The sequence below is a fragment of the Mustela nivalis genome (genome assembly GCF_964662115.1).
Source record: "Mustela nivalis genome assembly, chromosome: 7".
Lineage (NCBI taxonomy): Eukaryota > Metazoa > Chordata > Mammalia > Carnivora > Mustelidae > Mustela > Mustela nivalis.
This window is the reverse complement of record NC_139026.1, coordinates 132,500,453-132,517,479: the sequence shown is the minus strand read 5'-3', so window position 1 is coordinate 132,517,479 and position 17,027 is coordinate 132,500,453. Positions and strand designations below refer to the sequence as shown.

Sequence of the window (17,027 nt, the reverse complement as noted above, 5' to 3'; positions counted from 1 at the left end):
AAATCAAATCTATTTTGGATGTAGAGAGGTATAAATAACAGATAAAGCTTGCCTTACTTTCTCCTGTTGCCTTATGAAACTTGACAAAGGATTCTTTTTTGAATAAGATTATTTTTTACATTGGAAAAGAAAGCAAAAACATCGTCTAGGTGTCTGGGTTTGGCTGGGGTATCACAGCTGAGACAGAAAGGAGGCGAGATTTCATACCCGCTTACTGGTAGCTTGAGCTCCTAAAATTGCTTTGGAAATTTAAGGTACCTTTCAAGGTATCAAACCGCATAGCTCTACCTGCAGTATTGAAATATTTTATGTTACCTTATAAGGAGGTGACCTGCAAAAATCCAGGTTTAGCATCACCCAACTGTACAGGGGGTAGGGAAACAGCAGATCCCGAGTCTTCCTCGGGATACCTCATTGTCACAACCTAACCAACCACAGACCCTGTAGAGTCATGGTAGCGGTGGCCCAGGCTGGGGGCTGTGGGGGGGGGGGGTAGGTGGTGGGGGGCACGGAACTCTGACCCTGAGAAGCAATCCCATCTTCTGTTCACCTCTGTTGATGTTTTTCTTGGTACCAAAGGTTTTTCAATTTTGGATTTTACCTGCATCCTGTCTGCAAAGTACCCTCAAGATATTGAGGAGATAAAGGCCCAGAGCTCCTCAGGTATCCTACTAAAATGCTCCTCAGCTATCTTACTACAAGGCTTTCTTTGAAATCTAAGAAATCTATTATAGGGTTTCAACCCAGCAGTTAGTAGCGAGAGATTCTGAAAGATATCTGATGAACTTTATTTTTTAAAAGAAGCACAAGAGCCACCTGGGTGGCTCAGTTGGTTAAGCATCTGACTTTGGCTCTAGCTCAGGTCATGATCTTGGGGTCCTGGTATCGAATCCCGTGTCGGGCTCCTTGCTCTGCGGGGCCTCTGCTTCTCCCTCTGCCCCTCCCCCATGCTTACGTGTGCTCTCTCTCAAATAAATTTAAAAACTCTTTTTACAAGAATAAAATAAAGGGGCTCCTGGATGTCTCAGTCGATTAAGCATCTGCCTTTGGCTTAGGTCATGTGGGGAGGGGGCTGGGGGGGTTCCCTGCTCAGCAGGGAGCCTGTTTCTCCCTCTCCCTGTCCCTCCCCCTGCTTGTGCTCTCTCTCTCTCTCTCTCTGTTAAATAAATAAATAAACATTTTAAAATAAATAAATAAAATAAGCACAAACAAACCATGAATCTACACAGTGGTCTTTTACAGGAACATTCTTTCTCATGGGTGAAATGAGAGCCAAGAGGTTTTAAACTTGGATAAGTGCACTCCCTTCTTTCAGAAAACCTCATCTATGAAAACCCAAGCTTATAAAGGAAAATTTAGAGTGGTTACTTGCATCGCAAAACCATGCTTCACTATACCAGAGGATTTCTAAAATAGTCCTTTCAGTGGCTAATTCCCAGCCCCAAACCCATTTTTCCCCCTTAGCTTCAAGACTGATTGGTTTACAAAAAGCTACGTTTCCTGACCTTCATTACCTGGAGTGCAAACAAACTAAGAGGCAATCCTTCTGACTCACTCTAGCCAAATTAAGGTACTCAAGGACTTCTGTTGTATAAAGGAAATTTCTTCATCCTTCCTTTCTTTTTTCCCTCCCCCTATGCCCCCCGGTCTATTTAACGCTTTTACTGTGCATGTGTGAATTTAGCATAGCCCATTTTCAAATAAAATTCTATACAAAAGCAGCATTTTGTGAGAAAACTCCACAGAACGGTAAAGTTCTAAGAAACACAGTCGAAAAACCGGATCTCCAGGTCCTTCTCCAGTTCACTGTCAAGTCTCTAGAAGTCACGGGTTTGCACCCACCAGTGTTTGTATTTTCTTGAAACACACGGAACAGGTGGAACTACATTTTCAACAAATATAGGAAATCAGTTCCTCTGAATCAGGCAGGCTTCAGCTGCAGGGCCTGAACCGACTCGGGCTAATTTAAGCAAAAACGGATTTACTAAACAGCTTGCAGGATCATTGGGCTGACTTTTGACCACAGAACTGGGACACCAAAGAACCAGTTTGACAAGGAAGAAGCTTCCTGCCCAGCCGCCACCCTCCACCCCTCCCCCCTCCCCCACCCATGACTCCAAAGCCTTGCTCTCATGAGCAGGAAGCTACTCCTAGGGTCAGAGACTCAGGCCCCATTTGTGCCCACGTCCCCCCACCCACCGCACCAGAAAAATGGGTGCCTTGCCCTTTGACTCTCAATGCTAGCTTCCGTGACTACACCCTGGGACAACAACAAATGACAAATCCAAAAGCCTCCGCAAATGCCTTGGTTCCTACTTTTGGAACCCAGAGTATTTGATATTCTAGAACGACTCTGCATTCCAGCCCCGGAAGTGAAGGAAGGCTCACTAGAAGGTCGCAGTGGGCAATGCCAGTCAGTCACCAGACCCACCCATGCCTGTCCACTTAGTTCCATGCTAGAGACAATACTCTTCTGGGGTCGCACCCTAAAAAGATCAGGAATGTGCCCCAAACCTCTTGACTTGCTACAAAACTCTCTTCTGTAAATTTCTGCTTTTATATGACATTTCAATCGCTCCTGGCACTTAGGAAAACACATTTCATAAATGTTGCACTTATCCTGTAGAGCAATGTTTCTTTCCATTTGTCTGAAATTTATTTCTCCTTTAATTATCCAAGGGCTAAGCCTTCATGCTCAAATCATCGAGTACCCAAATGTGAGTCTTAGCGTCTCGGCCCCAATCCTTCCTGGCTTTTCCACTTTGTAGATGGGGGGTGGTTTCCTCAATCCTTTGCTAGAACCTCCTCCTCAGTCTTGTGCACAGAAGGGGAGGTCCTAGCAAGCATGAACTTTCGGCCCCTCCCCACAAATCATTCTCAGAGAATGATCACCCTCACTGTTACCATTCTGGAATAAAAGAACAGACAGGGAGATGCTCCGTCATTCACAGGCACCGAGAAAAGTCTCCCTCAATTAGTCTAAAATCCTCCCGAGCCATTTAAAATCATTCTCGTTTGTCGGGGCTGAGTCCTTCGGAGGCAATCTGTTACAGAAATGGCACCACCTCTGGCGGCCGGGCTGGTCTGGGAGGTCTCTTTCCCAAAGTGAAGTGTTGAGAATCCGGTCAACAAAGGCATCTGGCGGCAGCTAGGAGGAAGTTGCTACTGCTGTTCTTGTTTTCACAGGAGTTTTATTTTCAAATTCCTGAGGGCACACAGAAGGGCGGGAACATCTTGCGGCTACCCTTTCCCCAAAGCCAACTGTGGAGCAGCCAGACCCCAGCCCCTGCTCCTGGTCGGGTTCCAGACAGGCATTTCGAAGATGGACATGATGAAAAGCAAACGACTCCATCATTAAGACCCAGACCTAATATCAGGGGGACATTTTTCCCCCCCCACGGAAATGGTTTCTAAAACCAAACCCGACTGCAAAGCGGTTTTGACTTTATTTTGCAGACTTCCTCTCACTTTCTCATTTCTGAAGCGAGAGGGAAAGAGAAGCAGTATCGGTTCCGCCAAGAAAGATTTCTTCTGGGCTCTGGATGGGTCGCGGGGGCGGGGAAGCCACCACGGCAGGAGTGGACAGACCAAGCGGCACATCGTTGGGACCTGGCTATGTGAGGAGTCAGAGACCCCGAGCGCATTTCTCTCTTTGCTTTTTCTGCTTTGTAAATCTCCAAGAGTGGCTACCTTTGCCCTGGGCATAGGAAAGGACTTGTGGGTTTTGCTGTCATTTGGCCAAACCGGTGGTCCCAGAGTCCCCTCCGGCAGCTCACATCCTGCATGCAGGGACAGTGTAACACAGACACCAATGATGTCTAACTTCTCTGTGCTGAACAACGAACGCCTTGTGCCCCCCACCCCCACAGCCTTCTCTCTCCTCCATGTCTTCTGAAAGCCTCTGTGACATGCGACACGCACCATGCCCAGCCTTCCTGGGCTCCTCACACCCCCTAAATATGCTAAAGTAATAGAAAGGAGGAATTAGTCAGGTGGAAACGCGATTAAGCAGGCAGGTTTATCTCCAGGCACAGGCTGCCTGAAGTGAGAGCAGGTTTCCTCCCCACCGGGGAGCGGAGTGGTTTCAGGATGCTGGGCGGTCCTGGCCCCACTGTCCCGGTGTCCAGGCCTCCTCCCGGTGCTGCCTGAGCTGGGGGAGTCCTCATCTCCCGAGGCTCCTCATGCCTGTGCAGAAGCTCAACCTCACTCCGCCCTCTGAGGCCGCGGACCCTATAGACGCCTGTGCTGCTCCTGGGGTGACACAGGGGACAGCCACTGGCATGTGGAAGAGAGGAGCCCCCCGTCAGGGGCAAAACCAAAAGGGCCTCTCAAAAGTGAGTCATCGAGCCAAACAGTATTTTCAGGTGAGATTTTTAAAACGCAGAATTAATGCCAAAAATCCATCATGAACAAACTATGAGAGTTTTAAATAAAAAGACAGGATCAACAGAGCTTCGGGGCAGATCTTAAAATTCTGCAGAGGACTGTAAAGTGACAGTATCCAGATCCCAAACGTTATGCGGGGCTTCCAAATGGCAGTGACAATGGGTCTGCCGGAGATCGCGGCTCAGTACCCCCATCTGTGGCCTCTGGGGCAGGCAGTCTCATAGCTGTGCTCCTCGGCCACCACCTGCTGGGGGACACCCACCGTTCCAGGTTCTGGGCTCTCTGGGGAGTCTGCCCTTCCCCAGGGCCCGCCTGTGCGTATTAAATAAACACACGCACACTCAGGATTTTCCGGAACACAAAGCAGAGCAAGGCCCCTGGCAGGGAGACCGTGTTTAGACTCTCCCTGGCTCACACTTTCCTGTTTATTTCCCATCCCGGCTCAACTGAATTACGCCACAAGGCCAGGTGCAGCTAGGAGGACGTTCCCAAACTGGCCACAAAGAGGCGGTCAAGGGCAGCGCCAACCCCACTGGTCCCGTCCCCAAGCCCCCTTTCTTCAACCTGGGATCCTCCGGCCTGGGGGCAAGCTTCTCATTCCCCCACCCCTCTCTGCTCACCGCCTTCCTTCCTTTCTACCCAAGAGTTGCAAAAATCACAGGCCAAAAAGTGCGTCGCGGAGCTAGAAGAATAAGCACCTCGGATACCCTTTTAAATCTGCAGTGACCCTGAGCGCCCCAGAACTTGCACACCTGGCTGTGCTCAGTAAAACTCGAGAGCTTTGCAGAAGCGCAGGCAGCCGCTTGGTGAGAAAACACCCGCCACTCTCAGCAATTTCGAGGCCAAGGCTGCCACCGGCGCCGCGCCGGCAGCCTCTGTGCCCCAGGCTGCTTCCAGAACGCTGCCAGGATCTACCTGGGCTGCCCGCCGCAGCCGCAGGACAAAAGAACCATTATCTCCAGCTCGGCATTCCCCAGGTAACTCAGGTATGGAGGGAGGCACCTGGGCATTCATTCTTATCTTCATTTTATTTTGCAAAGCACAGGCTATCTTTCCAGGGACCCGAAGCTCCCTCATTTCCTGCAGAGCACAAAGGACACATTCCGCTCCAGGGCTGGCTCCTGCTCCGCAAGCTGAGTGGGGCAAAGAGAGAGCACAGAGCTCTGGAACCCAGATGCGACGCCCCAACCTGGGGCTGGTGTGGAAGCCTGTGTCCTCTTGACCCTGTCCTGGCTCAGGATGTGCCTTGGGTGTATCCCACCCCTGTGTGTCCCACTCCTTCAGTTGGGCAGGAGACGAAGAGAAACTGGAGGCCCGCTTCTGCCATCGAACTATGTGACCCCCCAAAAATAAAAACAAAAACAACCCCCCAAACCCAAAAAACAAGAAAGGAAAAGAAAAAAGCAGATTCCTCTGCGGTTTTCTTCTCTCATTTGTAAAATGAGGACCCTGGATTATTAACCTAGAAGGATCTATATAAAACTTAATGTGAAACTGTCATACCGATAATACAAATAATAATAGTTTTGTTTTGTTTTTGTTTGTTTGTTTTTTGTTTTTTTTTTCCCTTTCCTTAAGGCCAGTGAAGAGAATGTCTGCAACCAGTCTTCTTGTCATCTGCAACCAAGGGAACAAAATCAAAATCAGCCTTCTTCCCCCAAAGCGTTCACTGCTCTTTTGCCCTTCAAGCAAGACATTTGCTTGGTTTCGCGTGGCGTCTTCGCACTGTCTTGTACAGGGGCCAGACCCCGAAGCGTTTTGTGGGTTGATCCTGTTCCTGTTCCCTCCTACCCCGTGATCCCATCTATCTACAAAAACAAGTACTGGTCTAGAACCTTGAAACAGCAGGTTGAGCTTATGAAATCAGCAGAGAGGTCTAAATCCTTATTGTCTGTACATTTTGTTAAAGGGCCCAAAAATTTAAAAAAAAAAAAAAAGCAAAGCGACTCAGAAACTGAATTTCCAACATAAAAAAATAAATAAATAAAGCAAATGGTAAGTGGTGAAGACAGAATAACAGAATCCTTCTGCTTTCTTTAAAAGCTTGTTGAAAGGAAAAGCTGTAGCAAATTGCACACCAAGACCTCTGTCCTTCCGTGGGTGGTGGGAAGAGCCCTGTGTTTATGGTTTTCACTAACAGGCGCGCGGCCCAGCCCCAAAGACAGTTTGGACTTATTGTTTCTTCAGCTCGATGTTTATTCAGTCAAGTTTCTCAGGACTTGTGTTCGCACAAACAAGATCTAATAAACATTTGGATGCTGGGCCATGGGTTCAGAAGTATAAAAAGACACATGCGCAGTAAAAACGGGCATCAAAAACTACCCTCTGAGCTTACCCAGAGATCTTTCTTTCGTCTGGTTGGTTGACCTCACCACTGGTAGGCTCGCTCGAGTTCGGCTGCCTCTGGAGAAGGGACTTGGAGCTTCTCCTTCAGACATGGCTTCCAAAGAATCACCAGACGTCTCTGATAAATGCTCGACCGGGTCGCCCAAATTGGGAGGTTGGGGACTATGAGACAGCTTGGGACTTCTTGTCTGCAAAAAGCATGTGAAAGAAAAGAGAAAAATAAATGACTCTGAATTACGCTGAAAATATTTTCAATGCCATCAAGTTCCGCAGAGCTGGGCAAACAATATGGCAGGGGGAAAATCTGATAGAAGGACTGGACACAGGAAACTGAAGATCCAGTGGGCAAAGTATCAGTTGTGGAAGTTACTGGAAAAAAACCAACCAACCAACCAACCAACCCACCAACCCATGTTGTCCGGGAGTACTCCAATGAGATTCTTATCACTGAGCATCTACAGTACAAATTCCAGCTTGAACAAGCAGATGCAGACAAGCCACATCACAGGAAAGAATGATGGCAAATCAATTCCTTCGGCCCCACACATTTTGATGGCGGTTATGACAACAGACGGGATTGTGCACATTTATGTATACTTAAATGGATAAGGACTCACACCACAGAAAACTGAACACAACTGGTCCTTCCAAGTCTTCCATCAAGACTGTTTCCAAAATCAGTAAAACTAAGATTGTGAAGGAGACATTTCTATCACAGTTGGATATCTTCCTCTGAGCCAGAAATCCTGTAGGTCAGATGATGTCTAGCTTTCATTATTACCTACCTCGCCAATCAGCAGGAAGCATCTAGAGTAACTTATGCACACACGGCACGTAACTGAATTCTTAAGTTATCTATGCTGTGACGGCAGGAAATTTCCTGTGTAAAATGCTCATGATCTATTCGTCAAGGACATTCCTTGAACACGGACCAGGGGTGGAACAGTGTGGGAGACGGAGAAGAACAGACAACAGGTTGCCTGATATCAAAGCGTTTCAGAACTGATGGGTGCAATTACTCTAGGGCACAAAATAACACAGATCAGTGGGTAATGAAGTGTATGGTAGGAACCGTGAGGTACATCCACTGATCCTTCCAACAGACACGGACTGAGTACCACTATGATCCAGGCGTTGTGCTAGGTCCTGGGGCCAAAATCATGCAATAAGCGGCATAGCCTTGCCCTCCTGGTGTTCACAGTCTACTCAGGGGACCAACACAGAAGACAAAGTAAAGGTGCACTGAGACAGTGTTAACTCTGACTAGTGGGGGTGGGGTCCTTGAGTGCAGAAGTCGGGGATTAGGCCAAAGGAACCCATTATCTCAGCTCTCCCCTCTCGCGATGCCCACGGGGACAGGCATTACCGGATCCTGGGCGCCTTCTGGAGGGCAGACTGATTGCAATGAATCAGGCAGGTGAGTTTTCTATTCCTAAGATGCCAAAGGCGCTGAGGGGTTGGTGCTGGGCTACAGGCAGTCCACAGCAGCCGGATTTTCCATTTGTTTGCATTCCTTCATCTCCTTTAAGCCTTCCTAAGGAGGCCAGTGCATTTTGAAACTAAGCACCAATTAATTCTCAAGGCAGGAGCAGCTTCTCGGGTGTGCAACCTATGCCCGTGCCCCACTGTGGCTGTCTTGAATTTTATTTATTTATTTATTCATTCATTTATTTATTTTTGAGAGAGAGAGCAAGAGTACGAGGATTTGGAGGGGCATGTTCTGAGACAGGAAGGAGGGAGACAGAGAGACAGAGACGAGAGAGAGAAGGGAGAATTTAAGCAGGCTCCCATGGAACCTGATGCAGGGCTCGATCTCATGACCCTGAGATGATGACCTGACCCGAAATCAAGATCTGGACGCTTCACCAACCGAGCCACCCAGGCGCCCCTGTCTCGAAATTCTTAATGATTTCTAGAACAAGGCACACTGAAAAATATGTAGCCTGATACACCCAGGAACCCTACTAACGGCAGAATGATGAGCTTCTTTCCCCCCTCTCTTGCTAAACAAGGAGACCCCTTTTGGCAGGGGGATTATCGCATCACCTATACCGCTGCTCCTGGCTACGCCGCTCGGGGCCTTCCCACGGAGGAAAACCAGAAAAAGGTGGTCAGCGCACAGATCCGTGCACTCCCTGAAGTGTGAGCTGTCACGGAGAGCACCGACCTGAGTGTTTCAGAGCAAACGCTCAGCTCAGATTACCTGCCAGAGAGGACACCCATTAACAGTTAAATTGTCTCCTTGAGTTAATTTTTCTGTGCCAGCCCCCAAAAGTGGTTGATTCCCAGACTTAAGTTCCATTAAGTCCGCTTCTGGAATAAAGACTGGGATCTGGCTTTGGCACTCAGCGAGCATATTCCTTGACTAGAAAAATCCTTCCATCCCCTGGCTAGCCCACGGAGATCTAGATAAAGTCACAGGGTCCTCAATGAAGAAGGTACCTGCTTGTTATGCTCGGCAGAATATCCAGGGAAGATGTCTTCATTCTGATTTAAAAATAAAAAAAGAAGAAGAAAAAAAAAAAGAAAAAGAAAAAGACGCACTCAGTTTAGCAAAATAGTCAAGAGATAATATTACTTTAAGCCACAGGACCACGTTCCTGGCCTCTGCCGTTTTGGTCATCTCCACAGCCCACGGCAGAGAGGAAACATTTGATGACTTGTCATTTTCCATTGCAAAAGGCAATAATCCTTGAAGAGAGTCAGAATCAAATTTCTGTTTCTCGTTCAGGGTCACCGTGGTGGTAATATGTATAAAAATAGAGTTGTAAGGGCTAATCTTTTTTTTTTTTTTTTTAAACTTCCTGTACACAGCCACTTAGTTCCAAATATAAATTCCCCCTCTCTTTTTCTGTGTCATTCACTTTCCCCCTGCAAACTGTCATTGCAGATTCGCGGTCTCCTCACAGGGTCCCCTCCCCTGATGCCAGCTCTCGCTGCGCAGACATCATATAGTGCAGAGGAGACAATGGAAATTGCTGATACTAATGAATGTCGGCTACCCTGGGATTTGCTGTTATGGCAAAAGGCAAAAGGCATTTGGAACAGGGACTCTGCGCTCAGCACTGCGCTAGGCTCCTGGGGTTAGAAGTGTTGCACGGGGTTCTTGAGCTCCTAAGGCACTGAAGGCATATTTTGGGGCCAAGGATAACATATTCATTAACAGCTGGACGAGAGGAGCTAAGAGGTGTGGCTGGGTGTCTGCAGAAGGGGTCTGGGGGCAGGGCTGCTGGCACTGGAGGGCGGATAGGGTGGGGGGCAGGGAGGGGGAAAACATGCGTGAACTGAGCCAAGTCACACACCCATGTTCTCAGGTCTCTATGCCCTGGGGGTCACCCAGGAGGAGAAAGTGGGACATCTGCTGGCCTCTCAAGGGACATTTCTCCCCCGTCTCTCTCTCAGCTGAGCCCACAGATTCATAGTTCAAAGCAGCAGAGTACGGAGCGAGCGGTCTCTTTCTAGAAGGCGACCTCGGGGCAGGCTTTTGCCTCCTGCTACCCTCTTCAGTAATACCAAATATGTGAAAAAGCGTCACTTTCATCTGACTTGACGCTCAGCTATCTTTGAAAGCGTTCCGCCCCCAAATGATGTCCTCCTCCCCTGTGGCATTCATTCCTCCCTGCCCACTTGGATAAGCTCCCGAAGACCCATGTCCTATATGACGGAGGTGGGGGGAGGGGGCACACAGGGCAGCTACCTGGGGACACTCCTGCTTTTGCACCTGTCGTCCTAGGGTCATTCGCCGGAGAAACCCCCTTTCACTCTCAAGCATATATTGGTTTGCGCAGGTAAGTGCTGTCACCCACGTCCAGCTCAGTCACAGCTGACTGGACCAAGCAGTAGCCACACCTCATCTTGACCAGCCCCGTTATAGTCTCTCCCCAAGAAATGGAGACCTGGGACAGAGAAGCGATTTCATGTGAGGTCATAGGAAGTCGTGGCTGATAGGGACAGGGAACAGGAAACAGAGAGTACAGAGGAAGAGGTAGATCTGTTCAGGAAAACAGAGATCAGAGATCCCCATGACCCAAAGGGTGGAGAGCAGCTATCTGGGCCACTGGGCATCCTGGGTCCTGATTTCAGCATGCTGGGGGGGGGGGGGCTTTCCCATTAATTCCTTCCAATTAATTCCATTTTTGTTCTTAAACTGGATTGAGATGACTTTGTGCCTTGTAAGCAAGCTATCACGGAAACAGACCAATTCTAACAGCTCCCAGCCTTGGGCAGTTAAGACATAGCCACATTTAAAATATTAGCATGATAATACATGCATTTCACAGATGAAACTCTCTTTAAAAAATTATGAGGGAGGTTATGCTGTAGGGTTACTACGATGGTTTTTCACGAAGTTGAGGGCACCCAAATATGTCCTCTCTACTGAAATTTTTACTGTGTATGGTATGATTATGTAGGAAAGGAGATTATTTTAATTAACAAAAGAGGGGGGTGGGATACTCACATAATCTCAGGTTTGGCCTAATAAAAAAGTATTTACATTGGGAGCTATTCTCATTTTGGCTCAGGCGAAGCCTTTTCTCCGTCAGGCACAGTCTGTGGCATTTGGAGCCTTTGCCCCAAGCTGCTGAGCGGAGAGCTGACCCTCACGGGGAAGAAATGTGGAACCGTGAATGGTGGAAATTCTACATGAGCCACAGGAACGGGACTCAAGGGTTTGGAAGGCTGGATTTCCCTCTGTGCTTCATGGGGACCCAGGAAACCAATCCATCTCCCTCTGCTTCCATTGCAACTTTCTAGATGTTTTCCCCAAATCTCCAGGCGACCTCCAAACCTTCAAATCCAAACAGGAATTCCTTTGGGGTCCTGCACCCCAAGGAATGGCTTGTGTAAACCAAACCATCTGAACTCCCCTCACCCTTTCTAGTCGTCCCTTCTTCCAAGAGGGCTTTCTATCTCCAAGAGATGCTGGGGTAACAGGCCTCATGCACGTCTCCCCTTGGCTCCATCTGCAACAAGGGCAGACTGGTCCTCCAGGAAGGTTCTCTTCCTAGTGGAGGGATGAGGGGAGAGTGAGCCAGAAGGAATGAACCGATGCCTGCCACACCGTGACTGACCTAAGGGCTTCTCATTTACACCTCACCGCCACTCATGACCCTGGTCACCACCGAGAACACAAACCGTTTAAGCAACCTGCCCGAAATTCTAGCGAGTGAAGGGACCAGGACCAAGTCTGGAGGATTCGAGAGCTGACAGTCAGTGCTAAAGACATTTAACAGGGAGTCTGGAGATGGTGGCTCTAGTTAAGCTTCTACCGAAAGGTGGGCAACTCAGAGTCTCCCCGAGTCCTAGTTTCTCGTCTGTAAGACCAGAGAGGTTGAACGCTGGTCGTTTAGTAAAGTGGTAAAGTCATTGAACTGGGCGTCTAAGGACAAAGGATTAAGATTTCATAACTTCCACATACACACCACACAAAGGAAGAAAAAAACCACATCACCCAGAAGAATTTCGTTTATTATTTCTTTCAAATTATTTACCCTACTGCACTTGCTGGACAGAAATACGCAGCTTCGCTAATGCACGAGGATTGAGGTTTCTACACTTAACATCCTCAAGCGTATGCAACACAGTTGGCCAGCATTAATTTTTTAGAAGACGGCCATACTTGCATTTTATCATCATGAACAAATATTTGCTGAAATGTTCACCACAAGCATTATGCTGTGCTAGGAGATCAAATTTACTCTCATTCTTCACAATGTTGCTTTATTTGGAGATCAAAGCCAAAGGGAAAAGGAAGTTTAAGCTACAGGTACTCGTGGTGGGTTTCCACTTCCATTTTTCGGACCCCTTAAAGTCAAAATTGAAATGCTGAGGTCCAAAAAAACGAAGCCTGCAAACATAGCTTTACGTAATATGTTAGTCGTCAGGAACCGTGAAGTGTCTGGTTACTTGGGCTAGACACTTCACTTCAAATTCCGTTATCTTTTGAAAACAAAACTCAACATTGCCTTACTGAAGTTTTGCATCATTCTAATTAATGCTCAATTTCCACAGAGAATTCGGAGATAGGACGTTTCTCACATGCAAATGTACTTGGGGTGACTCATTATCCTAATACAGTTGACTTTTTTTTTTTCTTAAAGATTTTAATTTACTTATTTGTGTGTGTGAGAGCGACAGAGGACACAAGCAGGGGGAGCAGCAGGGAGAGGAAGAACCAGGCTCTCCGGGCTGAGCTAGGAGCCTGATGCGGGGCTCGATCCCAGGACCCCGGGATCATGACCTGAGCCAAAGGCAGACCCACTTACACCGGGAGTTCTTTGATAAATAGAGTACAGGGCTGTAAGTGTATTTTCTTGTCCTTCTGACTTCCTTAATAACATTTTCTTTTCTCCAGCTTTCTGTATCTTAAGAATAAAGTATGTAACACATGTAACACACAGAATATGTGTTAGTCAACTGCTTATGTTATCGGCAAGGCTTCCAGTCAATAGTGGGCTCTCAGTGGTTAGGTTCTGGGGGAGTCAAAGTTACACATGCATTTGCGGCTGTGAGGGGGGTCGGCGCCCCCAACGCCTGCGTTGTTCAAGGATTAACCGTACTTGTTAACTGACACGGTTAGTTTAATCACGACATTCAGACATTTTGGTCCCATTTCTTGTACTCAGGAAGCTTTCGACTCAAACTGAGTTCAAATTCTGCCTTCAACTGAAGAGAACTTTCTAGTCCTTTGGTACTCTTGTGAAAGACTCAAGGAGCAAAATATTAGAAGTTAACAGCCAGGGATCATCCCCAACTTCTGTTTACTCCACCATCCGGCCTCCACAGTGGCCTCAGGAGAATTAAGAATCGTCGCTAAGTAAGGCTGAAGTGTCTCCTTTGCTGAGAGCCCTTTCTAGAAACCACAGTGCGGTCCCCTGCCTCCATTCTTTGCCTCCTCTTGTTTCCAAGTTGTTTTCTTTTCTTTCATTTAAGTAATATCTGTGTCCAACGTGGGATTTGAACCCACGACCCTGAAATTAAGAGTCACAGACTGCACTGACTGAGCCGGCCAGGCACCCCTCCTTGTTTCCAAAGTCTAAGGCCTCTGCGGGGTTTGGGCCTGGCGATGGGAGAATGACAAGAGCTCTCCTGGGCGTATCTGACTTCCTCCTGCCCACGTCCTTACATAAACCCACCCCAGTGGCTGCATCTGTCTAGGCTGACGACCTCTCCCTTCAGGTGGCCCACCTGTCACTCTCAGCCGAGCCCAGGGCCCACAGCCAGGTGCATTTCAGCCAGCAGCAGGCCCTGGGCTCTGCAAAGCTCCTTGGCTCCTTCCCACCACTTCTGTGGTCAGAGAAGCAAAACCCAAGCCGCTCTCTCCTCAGGGTCCATTTTGTGCTGATGGCCAGCCGGGGGAATAGACAGAGGACATCCACTATTCTAGAACAGGCCAGGTGGATGTGAGCACTAGTACACAAACATGAGAACGAAATGCTTGGTTTAATAACAATGGTATTAAAGACTTAGATGAGAAGTCAGTTTCTATTTTTAATAAAAATCTTGAGTGCAAGCAGTGTACGGTCCTGATGTGAGTACAAAGACACACAATGGACTGCTGAGTGCGTATCTGTGTCCCAGGCAAAAGTGTGCAGACACACACCAGCGTTGCTTCTAATCAAGAACTCCTGGGCCTTACAACTGGAAAGACAGATCTGCCCAAACCCCAACTGTGCATACCTGAGATTCTCAGAAGTTTCCCCATGTCTTAAGTTTAGCTCTGAAAAATCAGTATTTCCCTTCCTCAGCTTGGACATGGGGGGGGGGGGGAGCATTTTCTCCGGGATTTATTTTGATGAGTTCCCCTTGATAAACTCAGTTTATACCCTGTTTCTTCAAGGGTAGGATTTCAGCCCCTTCCTCCCTCTTTCCACCAAAAGAGTACCCAGACATTCTTCATGATTTTCACCTGTGAAAACAGAAAACTGTTTGGTCTGGAGGAAAATCAGACGATTCAGCAGTGGAGCAAAGTACAACTGTGTTTTTTGTTTCCACATTTTCCTTCCCTGGGTGTGTTACTTCATTATCAGATCAGAAAGATGAAAAGGCTGCGAAGCCAAGTAGTCACTGCCCGCTGCCTCCCCAGCTAGATCCGGCCACAGGCATGTCACTGCGCCCTGTGAGCCACGCGGAACCCCTCCGCGAGCCGCGCGGAACCCCTCCGCTAACTCCCTCTCACCTCGCAAAGCACCTTCTCCAGATCCCAAGAAACAAATGACGAAGGCATCTGGTGCAGAAAGGATGCCTCTTCGTTATGTAAAGAAGCACCCCACTACATAGATACTCGCTTTCCAGCTGTTTCTGTGGTGGATGACTCTTTTGAGATATTAATTTATCATGTCCTCATCGTTGTCAGCAACAAAAATAAATATGGAACATCTACGCCTAACCCCTATTCCCTGAAACAATTGCCAAGCCTCTGTTCTCAGATCATCCCGGGGGAGGTCTGTTAACAGTGTCTTCATGCTACAGAGGCCACCAGGAAGACCCTGGTCCTAGATTAGGTTTAGGAGGTAAGGATATGTGGAAAATAAATATGGGAGGGTCCTCCCGCCCTGCAGAGCAGAGGAAGATTGCTAACTGGGCAGGAAAAAGGGGGTGAATGATTTGGAGGGCCAGCTAGGGGATGATAGTTTTTTTTTTTTTTTTTTAAGATTTTTATTTATTTGACAGATAGAGATCACAAGTATGCAGAGAGGCAGGCCGAGAGAGATGAGGAAGCAGGCTCCCTGCTGAGCAGAGAGCTCGATCCCAGGACCCCAAAATCATGACCTGAGCTGAAGGCAGAGGCTTAACCCACTGAGCCACCCAGGCACCCTAGAGGATGCTAGTTTTGCCATCAGTGGTGGTGGTCATGGCCGTGGTATTCCTCAAATCATGGAGACCTGGATTTCGGTTACAAGGAGTGGCCCCACCAGGCAGGATAGATGTGTGGCATGCTAGAGCGGCTGAAACCAGTGCCCAAGCTTAGGACGCTTGCCAGACACCCCCATGAGCCCACCGCACACAGACTGCTGGAAGGCCATTAAACCGTGTCCCCGGAGACTCAGAAACCTTACCCAGTTTTATGGGACTAAATGCTGTCCTTAGGATTTATGACCCCAAAGTGACAAGAATCAATTTCTCAATAATTGCTGAAGCCAAGCCAGATTAATCTGATTTGCAAAAATTAGAGAGGTGATACTTCCTGCACTAGTGGGTCGGGGAGCAAATCTGTAGAGATGACATCTGAAATACAGAATAAATAAGCCTAGAGTCACACGAAGGTGCGCTAACAAAACACCATGGAACCAGACCATGGAGTATCACGCCGTCATAATCTGGGCTTTTTAAAGGATATTTATTTATTTATTTATTTATTTTACATATAACTTGAGAAATGGAAGCAATACACTCAGATATCAGCACCGGATTTCTTTATATGGTAGTATCCTGAGTAACATAATTTCCTCTTTCTTTCTCCAAAATGAGAATAGCCCGCTTTTGCAGATCAATGACTGAATAAGCGTAGTTTTAAAGAGCTGATCAGAGGAAGGGAAGACTGGCTCACAAAACATTTAGAATCCGGAAAGATGCTTGTCTATGGTGACCCGAAGATTCTGCAGCTCATTCCTGTCCTCGCAAGCATATTCCTTCTGTATAATGAGATGCCAGGTAGAAGGACTCATCCTTCTAGATGGCCTCGGAAAGAAGAACAGGAATTCATGGGGCGGGGGCAGGGGAGACAGGGCAGGGGTATGAAGACGCATTTTCATTTTCATGCCATGCCAAACTGTGCAGGAATCCAGAACTGCGTGGACTTCCACTTCCAAAAAAGATTACAGCTAAGGAAGAAGAGCCAAAGCCATCCATTACATTCTGGACATGCAGATAATGGGCTTTACCTTTTAAGGAGACAAGATTCTCACATCTGTAGCTCTTCCCCTCCCCCCCCCTGCCCCCATATCTGTCATTCTGACACCATTACCATAACTTAACTTTAAAGCTCTGATTAAAATGTGACTCCAGGTAAATCTGAAGTTTTAGCCATACTTTACAGTCTCTTGGATATTTTCTACATTTCAGCCCCTTCGCGGTATGGAGATGATCCGTTTCTCATTTTTTTCCTTTAAGTCATTTGTGCCTAGAGGAGCAGCTAAAACCAGTTACCTTCCAGATGGGCCGTGAGCCCCTTGCCAGGTCAGCGCAGGGAGTTGTGGGGGGGCAGCCATTTCCACTAGCTGGATTGGGGGCCCGACTGGCCACCTGCCCGCCAGGTGTCCTACCTGGAGTATGACCCAGACTCACTTTCTGAA

At 47.8% G+C, this 17,027-nt stretch overlaps 1 protein-coding gene across 19 annotated transcripts in view; it reads right to left on the bottom strand.

Annotated features, from left to right (window-relative positions):
• Positions 1–17,027, bottom strand: part of KIAA1217 — a 377,430-nt gene that overhangs the window by 132,033 nt on the left and 228,370 nt on the right. For 10 of the 19 annotated variants that reach the window (XM_082742072.1, XM_082742091.1, XM_082742074.1 and 7 more), the window contains one exon: positions 6,722–6,920. In XM_082742072.1, coding sequence (XP_082598198.1) covers positions 6,722–6,920 — 199 coding nt within the window. Of the gene's footprint in view, positions 1–6,721; positions 6,921–9,174; positions 9,220–17,027 lie in introns of all 19 variants that reach the window. The other 9 variants (XM_082742090.1, XM_082742084.1, XM_082742081.1 and 6 more) reach the window with 1 other exon arrangement.